Genomic DNA, 16,488 nt, shown 5'->3' with positions numbered 1-16,488 from the left:
CTGAGGGCAGACATAAAAAATGAAAAGCTGCTGAGCTGTATGTTCGTAATATCACCAAACAAATCTGTATAATATAGCATATAATATATGTAAGATATATAACATAATGTAACAGCAGGACAAACTGTATGCATCACGCTGTCATGATAACCTCTGTTTGGTGATGCAGAGTCATTTTTATTGTTTGCTCCAGGTAATATTAACACTATAAATTTACACTGTACATGATCCGTACATGATCTGATCTGTACTAAAATAATGATGAAGCAACTACAGACACTTTAAATACTTTTTACTATTGTCTGTTTTGCATTGCTGATATTGAAGCTTAGAACACTGATTAGAAAATTCATCTTAAATTAGTTACACGCATTTTATGTTGGTTTGGCCAAAAACTTATGTGATCTCCATGTCTCTCACATCACGGGACAGTGTCAGACAGACAGTGTCATGTTTAAATCTGCTTTATGAAGGTTTATTGTTTAATCTGCAGTTTTTGTGTTAGAAATAAATGGCAGCATTAAGACCACATTTAGTCAATCAGTAATTTTCTGACAGCATTCTGACAGCTTCTCTTGCTTTATTTTCAGAATAGATGTTACTTTTTTCCCCTTCTTATGTGAGCGTGCACAGAGTCTGAAGAAGAAAGCCAGAGTTAATAAAGCAAGCTGATAAATTAACAACATTAAAACATCTATAAATAGTAAAAACAGAGAAGCTGAAAATTTTTGGTGGTTTTCTATTTTTTCCCTCTATTTAAAAAAAAGTCTTAAATCTTCAAAACTCTTACAGTACCATACCGTGCAGTTTTTTTCCCTTTCCTTTCTTCATTTAGTCAGTTGAATATATATTTTTATCACCTCCAACATCTTACCATCTCAAGAGCACTACAGCAGTACTACATTTTAGTTATTTATACTCTTATTTGATCTTATATTTTCACCCTTTTTTCCTCTTTTATTTAAATTTACATACATCTCAGATATCTCATTTTACTAACATAACCACCCTCCCCACCCCTTATGTGTGGTGGATGTAGTGCTGGTGGGTGATAGTGGTAAAACTCAATAAATAAAAGCTCTCACAAACAGAACAGGAACATTTGAAAAGTGGTACCAACACGGAAATGATACCCATAGTAAGCATCTGTAAAAGCAGTATTAAAAAACGAAAACAAAACACTGTTGAACTAGCATGTCTGCCTTGAAACCTGCTGGAAGCTGCTGTCACCCTCTCACTTTCCCTGAATTCATAGTCACTGTCGGTATTAGTGGTTGTGGTAGTAATAACAACAGCATATGAAATAACAGTAGTAGTACTATTTCATCAGTTGTCTTTTCTTTTTAAATACCCTATTTAGTAATTATTATTAGAGTTATTATTATTTTGTCCATTTTTGTTTATTTTTGTCCCCCCTCCCCATGCTCGCCTTTCTCACCCTCTTTCTCACCCTCTCCTCTGTATGCAACTTGTATACTTCTTCTCTGCCTGCACATGCATACAAAACTAACACAACTCCAGACAAAGAATGATGCTTTGCTCTCTTGGTTGATGGTCAGAATCTTATTAATTGAGGTAGATACTAGAAATCAAATCTGAAATGCCCTGTAGTCTTCAGTTTATCTGATGTTTTTGATTGATGTGTATGTCCCCCACAGATTCACAGCTCGTATCACTGAACTGATGAAAGTCCTGAAGGAGCTGAATGCTGGCAAATATGAACGCACAATGGTCTCCCAGCAGGAGAAAGGTATACATAACTCTGAATCGTTAAGAAATATGTCGCAGAGATGAGTTTTCATCTCAGATAACTGCAGCTGCGCAGCCAACAGTTTAACTGATTTTTGCGTTATTCCATTCACCTTAGAATCAGACACTGCAGAGAAACTCCTACTGGTTCCTGGAGGTGGTCAAATCATCAACAAAGATAACATCATCAAGTAAGTCTCATATTCTGAACTTGACTATATATTGGCATATTTGTTTTTGCCATATTTTTTAATGTCCACAGTTTTAAAGCAAACAAATGTGTTTTTTTTTGTTTGTTTGTTTGTTTGTTTTGCAGATTTGACCGTACCCCACTCGCAACACCTAATGGAGATATCTTGATCAGAAACCTTACATTTGAGGTAAAGTTGTCATCTTTAATTGCCATATCTCGGCCAGACAGGCCAGCTGTGATTGACTGAAATCAATTATTTGAATGAATTTGCTTTCAGTTCAGTTGAAATTTGGTTTAGTTTTATGTCTCAGCACCAGTGATAGTCATAGACGACTATGCATTTCTCATGGACGCAGTATCTCAGGAATGCCTTGAAGGATTGCTTCAACAAGCAACAATACTTCCTTCTGAACAACTGAGCCTTTCAAGGATGACCTTTTTACTGCCCAGTCATGACACTCTTACATGTTACCAGTTCACCAATGTGCCTGTGGAATGTTCCAAACAGGTGTTTTTAGAGCATTACACAACTGGAATTGGACTAATGTAAAGAGATTAAGTTGTCGTTCCTTGTTTGCTGCTCACAAAACATAATGTTAAGTAGATCGGTTATGGTTGTTGTTTAGCTTTCAGTGTGTTAGCTAAGGTAATTAACAACTGACAATAATGCATAAATAATTTATAACAAAGTAGATATTGCACTTCAACCTTGCCTCCAGTTTTTCTCATTGGCAACTCATCATAGTGCCTGATGTGCAAAGCACAAAGGCACTATGATGAGTTGCCACACTCTATATAACCTGCCATACTTATTCAGTGTGCGTGATGTGCAGGCATACTGTATATAATCCACCTTACTTAATTTTATTATTTTTCTTCTGACATATATTCAGCACGTAACTAGTCCTGCACCGTTGGCATCATGTACACAAAAAGCACATCAAAACGTGGTGAAAAATCGGGACAAGTGTGCTATGGCTGTTGGTAACGATTCGCTAAATCATTTCTACAAAAATTGCAAAAACCTGCGAAAATTTTCCCATTCAAAGTGAATGGGATTTTTGTGAAAAACACAAAAAAATCACCCCTCTTTGACACCATGTGGCTTTGCTATACTTTAACGGAGAAAGTTTGAACGGTTCACCAGACTGTGGCCTTTATTCACAGTAAACGGCATTTTCATAGCTGCAGTGGTTTTAACACAATCACAGTTTTTTTTCGTTTTGAGAGATTTTCAGTCTATGTCAGACTTTATAATGGGTGTGTATTGTGTGCAGTTGTTAGAGCTTAGAGTAGGTGATGTCATTGCTGGAGTGTAGAGGAGCTGTAAAATCATCTAGAAATTTTCTCTTAAACTCGCGCCCACGGCCACAGTGTTCACTTTACATACACAAATTATACATATTATGTATATTTATATTATGTGACTGCCGAAGCAAATGGACAAATGATTTTGGCTGACAGAGGTCCAAAAGGACAACAAGTCCAACCAACTGCCCCATTCACTCCCATGTTAAATGAGAGCCAAAATTTCTGGAAGAAAGTAGATGATCCCAGTTTTTTCCATCATGGTGGTGGCCTAATTTTTCACACCACAGAAATAAAATTCGCCCCATCACATTCAGCAACCTGTCGTCTCACTCACCATATGCAGTTTTTAGCTGTAGCAATTACGGTGTTTCACTAAAAAGCTGTAGTAGTGTACATTGTCTCAATTTTTGCCTCTCTTCGGAGTATTTAAAATTGAATGTGCTGTTGTACACAGGCGATTGGTCAGTTTCACCAGCCTGAGTTCTTTGCAGTTAAAACCTCATACAGAGACAAAAACACCTGAAGTAGTTCAAGGTTTGAAATTATTAACAGTTTAATATAACTGTCTGTCTCTCTCTGCCTATCTGTCTGTTTCTGTCTGTTTCAACTGTTCATCAATTCAAACCTTGATCTGCTTCAAATTAAATTCTTTCTTTCTTTCAGTCCTTTCAATATTCAAATTTCACTGTGCTGTAACAGGGTATCCGCAGGGTCTTAAAAACTTGAAAAAGTCTCAAATTTAATAATCGTAAAAAAAAGGCCTTGAAAAGGTATTGAATTTTGTCTTAAATTTCGTTCTGAAAGGTCTTTTTTTTTTCCCCTTTTTTACTTACATGATATAGCGCCATGAGTTGTCAATGTGTTTATGTGATTGTATCTGATGTTAGTATAGTGTAGAGATTGCAATAAGGTTGGGCACCTGGGCGACTATATCATCAATCGCTGATTGCTTTTTTTGCCCAATTTTTAGGGTGATATTTGTCATTTTATTTTGCTAATGTAATAGTCTGCACAGTGACAGCCTCTGCTCTACAACGCGCTCTCATCCAGCGGCAAAGTTCACACCTACTCAGCTGACCATGAGTGCTCTGAGCTGGATGACGAGTGAGAGGAAAACAGCCTGCAGTGTCAGACTCTTTAAACTCTTTCCACGTGGTAAAGTGAAGATTTATTTTGACCAAACCAGAGTTGGTGATTGTTGGAAGAGTGGACAGACTAAAAAAGACGGTTTTGGTGAGTTTTACATGTTTTTCTGTCGAGTTTAAATGAAGTGTGTTTTCCGAGGCGTTAACAAGCCACTTAAGCTTGTATTAGTTCGGTAAAAGAGAAAAACTTGAATTCATAGGGTGAACGGTTGTATTTCTCCATTTAAAATGGAAAGTATATGTAAAAACACGTAGACACTGTGAGTTTATTTTGTCCACTGGACGTAGTGAACGTACGCAGCATGCGTAACATTGTGAATTTGCCGCTTGCACACATCTCCCAGCTGAGACCCGAGAGGTTGGGAGAAGGTGGGTTGGGGGACGATGGTATCGCCAATCACCGATGGATGGGCTGACGATGATCGTTTAGAAAATTTTAGCATATCACCCAACTCTAGATTGCAACAGCTTTGAAGGCTGTAGGTTCTTTTGTGTAATGCGTGTGTGTGTGCACACACACATTCCTCACACATGCCTCATGCAGTTAATATGTTTTAAGCAGTGTAAAGTACTCAACCCCAGTCCTTGAGTCAAAGTATAGATACTGCGGGTCAAATATTACTCAACTACAAGTACTTAAGTATTTAAAAGTACAAATTACAAAGTACATTTTCTAATATCAATACATGCTGTGTTGTTGCAACGAAGCATTTACAAAACCTTGTAACTCTCTGAAACCACCTAATGATGCACTGACTTGCTTGTAGAACCACTCTGCTACACAAAGTCTATACAAACACCTATAAAAACTTCAACATAGAAATACAATCAAAAACGAAAAGGAGAGCTGTTGTCATTTTGTGATGTAACTATTAAAATCACAGCATAAAAATAGATTGAAGCCAACTGTAAGGAGTTCTCCAATTCTGTTAAATACCTGAGATTTCTTTCTGGCTTCAGAGGCAGTATATACATGAATTATGTGGTATTTTTCACCCCGATTAAAAACAATCCAACTTTAAAAGCCACCTGGAATAATGAATAATTATAATAACATCTTGAGATTTAATTTTGTCTTTCTCCTGCCGTCACCATTACCGCTTTTTGTTTGAATGACAGAGGGAGAGCTCACTTGTTCTTGTTACAGAGAGCACCTGGATGTCGTATTTCCTTCTTTTACATCAGTCCCATTTGAGAGGAGCTACTGTGATTGGTTTTCTTCTGTGAGGAACACAGCATGTGACCAATTGCATTTTAGAAAAGAAAAAACACTAACAGCTGACTTCAAAGCTGTGCTTAGTCAAAAATTAACAACAACCTTCCTAGAAATGTAGTGGAGTCAAATGTACAATATTTGTCTTTGAAATGTAGTGGAGTGAAAGTAATAAGTTTCCAAAAAAAACAAATACTCAAGTTAAGTACAGATACTCAAAAAATGTACTTAAGTACAGTACTCAAGTAAATGTACTTAAAATTATGACAGCATTATATTGCATTATTTCATTCATATGCATGCCAGAATAGGTGCAAGGTTGGTCTTAAATTTCATTGGAAGTGGTCTTAAAAAGGTCTTAAATTTAAGTTGAAAAATCCTGGGGGTACCCTGTGTAACATACAGGAGACTGGCCAGTTTCACCAACCTGAGGCCGGTCCTGTCTTCTGATTGGTGGATTGACCTAAATCTGTTTTTTGACAGTTAAAACCTCATACAGAGAGAACTACACCTGAAGCAGCTCAAAGTGTGAAGTAATTAACAGTTTAAAAACACTGCCTGTCTGTCTGTCTGTCTGTCTGTCTGTCTGTCTGTCTCTCTCTTTCTGTGTCCAACTCGGGCATTTTAGACTGCAGTCTTTTTTAACTGTTAATAAATTCAAAGTTTGAGCTGGTCAACTTTAAATTCACTCATTCATTCATGAAATGCCCATCTTGCCTACACAGTGGATACATGTCCACTCACAGTTGCTGGGCATAAATTGACAAGGATGATTGTGATTTGCTTAATTGAATGTCTAGCTCTAAATCTAATATCCATGGCTGCCTAGTGCCATTTATAATATCAGCCATATTGTTCTTCTGCCCCGCTTATTTACACAACTTCTCATATATATATATATATATATATATATATACACACACACACACACACACGTTGTTCTTTTTATGTGTAAGGGGACTTTTACTGACATACACTTTCACCCATATACATACAAACGTGCATGATAACGCATGCACATACACAGAGACACACACACTCACATGTGACAGCGCATGCATGTGCACACACAGACACACACAACCTCAATGATACATCTACTGCTATTAATACTTTGGTAATATGTTGGGGATACTAGTCGGCAGCGAGTATCAGGCACACTCAAAATTTCAAATGAAATTTTCTACTTAATTATAATACATCTATGCAATAATGGTGTCTAGTAACATAAAGTAACTAAAGAGCACGTGCTATATTATTACAGTAAATGCCCTGACAGCTTTAGTCTAAACACAGGCAAGAAGACAACCTAAGAGGCTTCATGCGCCTATCCTTAGTGAACCTCTTAGAACAGGAAAATAATTTGCTTAAGGGACAAACTTGGGCTGAGCTGGGTTAGATTATCCGCATATTATCTTGCTTTGCCTTTATTTCAAAGAAAGCAATGCAATCTTAATGCTGAAAAATGGACACATAAATCACATCAGATAATGATAATAGTGGCATATCTTAAAATTTGTTGAATTTCTATTTTATTTAAAAGACTCCATGTCAGAGGCTTCACTGAACTGGACAATCAGTATTTTGGCTTAAAACTTAAACTGGTTATCAAATGAAGTTACTTCATCAGCGGAGTCATATGCAGGTAAGATGATCACTGGTGGTGTATTTTTGTATCATTGTGGGCCAAAGAAAATACTTTTTGTTGTTTTTCTTGCCACTGAAATGAATTAGACAGTCTACATTAGTTTTAGCCATTTCTGTCTCATACATGGCTGAACAGGAAAAAACAAAACAGCAGAATAACACCATTAGATGACGCATGATGTAAAGTTAACAACATTGGTGCAGACATCACTTTTTTTTTTTTTAACAATATGTTTATTGTTTTTCTCATAAACATACACATACTTATCCACATATGTATATAGCAGCATAAAAATAAAATCGGAACAAAAACATTTGTGCCTCCTCAACCCAAGTACACATGGAGACACGTGAACAGAAATCTTCTCACACAAATATAGAAAAAGAGAAAGAAAAAAAGTATATATATGTATGTATGTATGTATGTATGTATGTGTATATATATACAGTCAAGCCCGAAATTATTCATACCCCTGGCAAATTGTGACTTAAAGTTACTTTTATTTAACCAGCAAATTTTTTTTTGGACCAGAAATGACACAGGCTTCTCCCAAAAGATAATAAGAAGATGTACAAGAGGCATCATTGTGGAAAAAATTATTTCTCAGCTTTTATTTACATTTGAACAAAAAGTAGCATGTCCAAAATTATTCATACCCTTTGCAAACTGTCACAGTCTATGGGAAAATCCAAAGGTCTGTAAAATTCCAAATAGTCCAAGCTGTTCTAAAGCATCCTAATTACCCTGATTCATTGGGAACAGCAGTTGTAATCAACTCAACAGGTGAAAAACAGCAGCTCTCTGCAGTTGGTTTGTGGACAGTCATGGCTAAGACAAAGGAGCTCACTGAGGACCTGTGGCTGTGCATTGTGGCTGCTCACAAGTCTGGAAAGGGCTATAAGGTCATATCTAAATGTTTTGAAGTTTTAGTGGCTACAGTGCAAAGTATATATATATATATACCTAATCACAGTAAACGGCACCATGAAAAAAGAGCAATACATCAAGATTCTCAACAACAACATCAGGCAGTCTGCAGAGAAACTTGGCCTTGGGCACCAGTGGACATTTCAGCATGACAACGACCCAAAACACACAGCAAAAGTGGTGAAGAAATAGTTAGCAGACAAAAACATGAACATTTTGCAGTGGCCCAGCCAGAGTCCTGACTTGAATCCAATGGAAAACCTGTGGAGGGAGCTTAAGATCAGGGTGATGGCAAGGAGACCCTCCAACCTGAAAGAGTTGGAGCTCATCGCTAAAGATGAATGGGCAAAAATACCAGTGGAGACATGCAAAAAGCTGGTCAGCAATTATAGGAAGCATTTGATTGCTGTAAGAGCCAATAAAGGCTCTTCTATTCATTATTGAGAAGGGTATGAATAATTTTGGACATGCCACTTTTTGTTCAAATGTAAATAAAAGCTGAGAAATAATTTTTTCCACAATGATGCCTCTTGTACATCGTCTTATTATCTTTTGGGAGAAGCCTGTGTCATTTCTGGTCCAAAAAAAAACTTGCTGGTTAAATAAAAGTAACTTTAAGTCACAATTTGCCAGGGGTATGAATAATTTCGGGCTTAACTGTGTGTGTGTGTGTGTGTGTGTGTGTGTGTGTGTGTCTCGTGTATTCCGGCTTGTTCATCCTCCACTGTTGACAAGCGTGCCTCCGCTTGTGTCATCCTTTCTGTACAGTCAGATAAATCTTTCCTTGTTTCTTCAATGGCAGACAGTATCCCATCAAGTCTCGTGGAAAACTCAGACTTTGAACTGTTTATTGCAGTCAGTATTTCTTCTTTAGCCACGGTGAGCTCGCCTCCACTTTGCGCTGGCGTGGCCTCCATGTTAGTATTCGCTCCTTGCTAACTTTTTGCTTTATGCTCTGTGCCCCAAAGTTAGTCTGTTTCGATTGCATTGGTGTTTTCCCCCTCGTCTTTCCAACGATGCCAAACGTTGGAAACGAGATTAAAGCCCACCTACACTTTTCAAGACCGGGGTAAACAAGATTTCTCAGGATTTATCCAGGATTGTAGCGGAGCAGGGTTGAGCGTGACTGTCTACTTTGTGGCCATAACTCCAGACATCACTTTTAACATGGGGTGATGAAGAAACATCTAGGGAATCTTTCTTAAGTAACTTCTACCCACAGAAGCATGCTCCACATGTTGATAATCCTCATGTATTGTGCTTGGGTGCTGATTGAAAGTAAACAGTACGATGCTGCAGCTGCAAGAGGAGGACAGAGCGGTCAATGCTTCACTTCAAGCACTCGTGCAGAGCAGATTGTCCTGCTGTGATAAGTCATGTCCAGCTTGTGGAGCTAAACAGAGCCAGACTGTTGCCAAATTCTGTCTAAAACACTCCCACACTTAGATGATCACACCAACGACATGCAAATTGACATATTTTGACGTAATCAATGAGTTACTAGACACTGACAGACAACGTTGGTTTTATTTACATTTTTTTTATCAAAATGATCAAAGTGGAAGAATCCTCAAGAAGAACATCAGAGGAGGGATCAATAGATGTCACATGTCCAGGGTAGAACAACATTATAGTAAACAGTAGTCCAGTTCATTGATTTTGCTGATACTGAGCTTCAGGTGATTGTTGTTGCAAATGGCAAGCTCTCTATCAGTCCTCTGTACTCATCTGTAAAAATAGTCTCTTAAGTGTCTCCAATGTGTATGTCCATATAGTCCATATATAACTTCCATTTTGCCAAAAAAAAAATACTTAATACCTTTTGTTAAATTACTTCTTAAATTGCAATTGTAAGGAACTATAGTGGAGATTCAGATTAAAAACATGGTGTTAGTCAACTTGGCATGTCCAGAAGTGTAATCCAGTATGAAGGAATTTTATGTTTTTATTCTATTGTTTATTTACATTTGAAAACTGGTCACCATTCACTTTAACTGTTTGGGAGATTCTGAAATGCTGTTTTCCTGTGAAACTCCAGCAGTGTTTTGTGGGCTAACAAAATAAACCTGGTCTTCGGTTAGCATGAGGATGAGCAGATAATGACTGAATTTTGATTTTTGTTTTTTTGGTGAACTATCCCTTTAAACACTCCTGTGCATGTGGCTGAAAGCAGCAACTGCTCTCTGTGTGTGTAGTGTAGTCCTGCCTCCAACCTTAAGTATTAGCATTAGTATTAGCATTAGCATTGTATACTACAATATACACAACAGTGTGCATGAATAAAAATGTATAAATATTTTGTAATAAATAACACTATAAGTAAATAACTGCAGTGGTGATGCCAGTGTAATCTAGAGTATTGTACAGCTGAATTGTTGTACAGAATTATTGACAACAAGTGTTTCTCTGTCATATTCCAACATCTCAGTGTTTCTCTGTCTTCTGAAGGTGAGGTCGGGCACCAATGTTCTTGTGTGTGGACCAAACGGCTGTGGAAAGAGTTCTCTGTTCAGAGTGCTTGGAGAGGTGAGAAACCATCCAGTCAGCAGTGGATAAATGGAAAGTAGAGTTAATCAATTTGGCCTGATAAGTAATGAAAGTTAAGCACTACATACGTATGTTTTTGTCTTTGTTATATAAAGCAAGTGTACATGTCTTTTTAAAGCTGTGGCCTCTGTTTGGAGGACATCTGACAAAACCTGACAGAGGGAAGCTCTTCTATGTTCCACAGGTAAAATCCTCTTGAGCCAAGTTTTTGTTCTACCTCTAACAACAAAACAACTACCTCAATTAGGGCTGTGCATCTTCACTGATCTCACGATTCAATTTGATTACGATTATCCTGTCAACGATTCGATTTGATTCCACAATGCATCACGATGCATTGCATCCTCAATTTTCTATATTACTGCACACAATTATTACTACAATTATTAGAAATCAGTAGCATAAAAGTTTTAACAGTAAATTGTAAAATAAATTGTATAGGTCTAGCTAACTATTTATCAATATTTTATTCATGTACAATGCCAGCTACAGTTGCCTCAAAGGTGTTATGCAACTGCCAGCCACTAGTCGGGACTGCAGCCGCATCAGACAGCAGCCCCTCTTGTCCACCACATACGTCCTGATGTCCCACCCAATCCCGGATGTTTTTAATCAGCAGAGTCAGACAGATGACAGCTCATAAAACCAGCATGGTGTTTTGATATAGAAAATGGAAATAAAGTTGAATGTAGGCTGTGACAGAATAATCTGATCCATAATCAATCAACTAGCGTGATGTGTGACCACATTAAGCACAGACACTGACATCAACATACAGACAGAGCAGCTGCTGTTGCTAGCTCTGGTACTATTAGCCACACTGTGTAGCAGGCTGGCACCTAATGTCAGCTCCAGGTAAACGATGTTGTTAAACACCAGACACTGTAATCCTTATCGATCTGAAAAGGTGTCGCATTTATTGAGATATTGTCATGTTTTGTAGGTTAATGGGCAATGTTCATATTGCATGGCGCATTTAAAATACGATTCGGCGACTGTAGACTAATTAGTTAACTGCTTCAAATGGCTCTTAATACACAAAGTATTTTTCTGTGTTTAACATTATCAATTAGTAAACTGTGTTAAATTTTAACTGCTTTCTGAGTATTTTCTTACTGATAGACTAGTCAACTAGTATAAATAAACTTTTGTGTTTAATCGACAAGGAAAGACTGGGTGATTGTCTTCCCTTTCTCAGAGTTGGGCAGCAAAGTTGATATTGCTCCTCTGGGCTGGGTCCATTGATTTCTTTGTAGCACCAGGCGTTAGTCTCTCAGAGTGAAAATGGCTAACATGGTTTCTCAAGCTGCATTTTCAAGGTGTTTGATTTTTGTGCGACAGACTTAACACACAATGCGTGTCTTGTCCAGTTCGTGCTTCCCAGCAAGTTCATAAAATCTGAAATGTGCTCAGAGATCTGTTTGTAAAATACAGGTGCGTTTTTAATCACTTGCTCTTGATAGTCACCTCCCTCCGCCATATTGTGCTTGCTATGGCGGTGGTTGCTACCAGTAAGTTATTTTGAATTGTATAACTTTATTGTCCAGCCACAGCCAGAAAATCAAACAGAACATTTCAACGCTATAATCGATTATGTTCTGTCACTGCATTGATGCAGTATCGTCCACGTCCACATCGCGATGCATCTTAGAAATGATTCATTTTGACACCCCTAATGGATAGGACAAGCGTTTTCTTCATACCTTAACTCAAAGGCAAGAGGAGTTGCTATTTTGATAAATAAAAATATTTCCATTACTATTCAGGAAACAATTAGTGATCCATCAGGCTGTTATGTGTTGATACATTGTCAGATTTACTCTGAAAATTAGACACTGAATTTATATCCCCAGATCATGATGACACCTCTTTTATTCAGTACATTTTCCTCCTCATCCACCGTGGCGTTTATGAAGGATTTAAATTTAACAGACATTTGGAGGCAAAAACACCCTGAAACCATGGATACTCCTTTCACTCCAGCCGTTATGATTCTCGTACTAGAATAGACCTCTTCTTATTGTCCGCCCAGGTAACCCATATAGTACTAGAGTCTGAACCCAACCCTTCTCTTTATTTGTGAACATATGAAGCTATTTTGCGATACAAATTGTGCTTCCTCTCCTAATAGTTTTATACATTAAAAGCTTATTTAAGAGGACAAATAATCTTCTACACAAAAGGACTAAAAAAGAAATATACAACATAAATAGAAGGGTTAGAAAGAGAAATTCTTCAGTTGGAAAATGAGTTTCAACAATCCAAAAGTAAAAAGATATACTGTTTGTTGGTTAATAAAAAAGCTTAAATACAAGTTGTTAAGTACCTACAGGGCTGAAAAAATCATTCTGAGAACGAAACAAAGGTATTATGAATTGGAGGAGAAAGCTCATAAAGTCCTGTCCTGGCAATTAAAGGCAGACCAAAGCTCGAGAACAATTAACCAGATCCAAAATGAAGCTGGTAATATTACACACAACCATAAAGAAATAAATGAAACCTTTAAACAGTTTTAGGTAAATTTGTATACATCAGAATTACCAGAGGACTTGACCACAGTAAATGTATTTTTATCCAATATTGAGTTGCCCAAAATCTTGATCTTCCATTTACCTCAAAAGAAATTGAACAGGCCTTAACTTCTTTACATTCTAATAAATCACAGGGGGAGGATGGTTTCGCCCCCACATTTCTTAAAGAATTTTGAGGATTTAAAAATAATAATAATATAATAATTATAAATCTAGGATCTAAAACTCAAAGCCTTCCTGATTCATTCTCCATGGTTATAATTACTGTTATCCACAAAAAAACAGACTCATTAAAATGCTCTTTTTTTTTACCTACAGTATCTCACAAAAGTGAGTACACCCCTCACATTTCTGCAAGTATTTAATTATATCTTTTCATGGGACAACACTGAAGAAATTACACTTTGATACAATGTAAAGTAGTCAGTGTACAGCTTGTATAACAGTGTAAATTTACTGTCCCCTCAAAATAACTCAACACACAGCCATTAATGTCTAAACCGCTGGCAACAAAAGTGAGTACACCCCTAGGTGAAAATGTCCAAATTGGGCCCAATTAGCCATTTTCCCTCCCCGTTGTCATGTGACTCGTTAGTGTTACAAGGTCTCAGGTGTGAATGGGGAGCAGGTGTGTTAAATTCGGTGTTATCACTCTCTCACACTCTCATACTGGTCACTGGAAGTTCAACAGGGCACCTCATGGCAAAGAACTGTCTGAGGATCTGAAAAAAAGAATTGTTGCTCTACATAAAGATGGCTATAAGAAGATTGTATCAAAGTGTCATTTCTTCAGTGTTGTCCCATGAAAAGATATAATTAAATATTTGCAGAAATGTGAGGGGTGTACTCACTTTTGTGAGATACTGTATCTCACTGTTGAATTCAGATTATAAATTGATTTCTAAAGCTCTTGCCAATAGGCTAAGTAAATATTTATCAAAATTGACTGTTTTTATTCTGAAGAGATCTGCTGCTAGTAATTTGTTTAGGTTATTTAAGATCATCACTTTGTCAAATTCCAGGGCTGAGTATTGCCCTTACTTTGGACACTGAAAAGACCTTTGAGAGGCTTGAGTAGTCTTCTTTGTCCAGGGTCTTGGCTAAGTTTGGATTTGGTTCTTATTTCATTTATTCGTTCAGCACTCTATAAAAAACCTCAATCCAGAATTAACACCAATGGACAAATGTCAACTGCTTTCTGTCTGAGTAGATCTAGTAGACAGGTTTGTCCCCTCTCTCCTGGGCTCTTCATCATAGCCATTGAGCCTCTGGCTAAGGCAATCAGGCAAGATGCAAACATAAAGGGCTTTAAAGAAGGTCCAACAATTTAATCTTCTAGCAGATGATATCATTCTTTATTTGACAAATCCATTTGATTCCCTTGCTAAATTACAAACACTCCTAGATACATTTGGGACAGTCTCGGGATATAAATACAGTTGTGAAGAAAGTGAAATTATCCCAAAGATGAATTGTGATTATGTTGAATATCAACAAAGAAGCCCATTTAAATGGTTCCCAAATGGGGTAAAATACCTTGGAATCACAGTAGATAATAATCTTAAAAATTTGTATAAAGCTTTACCCCTAAAAACGTAGTGGATCTACAGACATGGATAAATTTACCTATTACCTTGATTGGACAAATAAATTGTGTTAATATTAATATATTACCAAGGTTACAGTATCTTTTCTAGTCCTTACCTATTCCAGTACCACAGAGTATCTTTAAAACCCTTAATAAACATTTTAGACAGTTCATATAGAATGGTAAGACTGCAAGGGTTTCTGTGGAGAAACTTACATGGGGCTGCATGGTCTTTGACTACCTAGTTTTAAAGTGTTATTTGGATAACAGGATTCTCGAAGTGTGGCATCATAAACGGATTCATTACTTGGAGGACTGTTATAACAATGGATCCCTGATGTCTTTTGAGGGTCTAAGGAGAAAGCATTACTTGTCCAGCATTTTTTTCTCTGTTATCTTCAACTCAGAACAACTCTGGGACGTCAAATGAATTACCTGCTAAGTAAAACAGAAAAGCTTCTTCATGAGGGAACCGTACCTGAGTTGATTTCAAGTGTGTATGATCTGTTGATGGAAGGACCTTCAAAATTAGGGTTGCATAAATCTAGAGAGAGATGGGAGTCTGACTTACTAACAACAATAGATGTAGAGCTTTGGTCAGAATTGTGTCAAAAAAGTTTGTCTGCCCTGTTAATGCTGGACGCCTGGTTGCATCTGGTCATGTACAAAGCTCAATACATTTTGGCACGACTTTAGTGACATCATGACAAAAGGTGCAGGATTTGCCTTACCATTAGATCCACAAATTTACCTGCTTGGGAATTTTACAACCATTAGTGCATATTTAAGGAACCTCCAAAAGAAGTTTTTGGATATAGCTGTATGCATTGCTGAAGAAGTGCATAGCAGTGACATGGAAGTCCATTTCCAAAACCATGTGGCTATGGGAAGATGGGAAATAAACAGTTGCATCCCACTTGAAAAGATCACGTATAATCTAAGAAATGAATAGAACACCTTTCTGAAGATTTGGTAGCCCTACTTGACCTACAGTGACACCTCACCAACACCTTTATCAGGCTTGTTGTAAAAAGGGTACCAGATTGATACACCTTTAGTCCTCTGATTAAGCCAGGATTATTTACGTTGCCTCTTACTTTATGTTGTATTTATTTATTTTCTCTTTAATTTTATTATTGTTTATTTATATTATTCATTAATTTTTTGACTACTACCTACTCCTTTTGAGGTGGGTCCTCTTTTGGTTTGTATGTGGGGGGACAGGGAGGGGATTTGGAGCCATGTTTGTGTGTGTATTATGTGTGTTAAATTGAACATTTGAAAAATATTCAAATATTTAAAAAAAAGACATCATCTGAATGACAGCACATGTTGCTCCAAAACCTGTACCTTAAAGTATTAATGGTGCCCTTACAAATGTGTAAGTTATCAGTGCCATGGGCACTAACACCCCCCATACCGTCACAGATGCTGACTTTTGAAATTCATGCTGGTAACAATCTGGCCCTGTTCTTAATAATCCTGATTTCGTATTTGAAATGCTGCAAATCACACTTTTTTTTTTTAGTTTCCATCAGTCCATCCCTGGTTAGCCTAGGCCCTAGGAGAAGTCTGCCCTGTTTCTGGATGTTGTTGATATATGGCTTTCGATTTGCATACTGTTCTTAGACAGTAG

The 16,488-nt window shown here is 37.3% G+C and overlaps 1 protein-coding gene across 3 annotated transcripts in view; it reads left to right on the top strand.

The window, feature by feature from the left end:
• LOC146307156 (ATP-binding cassette sub-family D member 3-like) overlaps nucleotides 1-16,488 on the top strand; it is a 58,811-nt gene that overhangs the window by 33,644 nt on the left and 8,679 nt on the right. For 2 of the 3 annotated variants that reach the window (XM_084746831.1, XM_084746830.1), the window contains exons 14-18: nucleotides 1,659-1,750; nucleotides 1,868-1,940; nucleotides 2,066-2,129; nucleotides 10,635-10,712; nucleotides 10,852-10,917. In XM_084746831.1, the coding sequence (XP_084602957.1) occupies nucleotides 1,659-1,750; nucleotides 1,868-1,940; nucleotides 2,066-2,129; nucleotides 10,635-10,712; nucleotides 10,852-10,917 (373 nt within the window). Of the gene's footprint in view, nucleotides 1-1,658; nucleotides 1,778-1,867; nucleotides 1,941-2,065; nucleotides 2,130-10,634; nucleotides 10,713-10,851; nucleotides 10,918-16,488 lie in introns of all 3 variants that reach the window. The other variant, XM_084746832.1, reaches the window with a different exon arrangement.

Source organism: Lutjanus erythropterus, chromosome 21 (genome assembly GCF_056507025.1).
Source record: "Lutjanus erythropterus isolate fLutEry1 chromosome 21, fLutEry1.hap2, whole genome shotgun sequence".
Taxonomy (NCBI): domain Eukaryota; kingdom Metazoa; phylum Chordata; class Actinopteri; order Lutjaniformes; family Lutjanidae; genus Lutjanus; species Lutjanus erythropterus.
The sequence above is the reverse complement of the archived record's forward strand: the minus strand, read 5'-3'. Positions and strand labels throughout refer to the sequence as shown.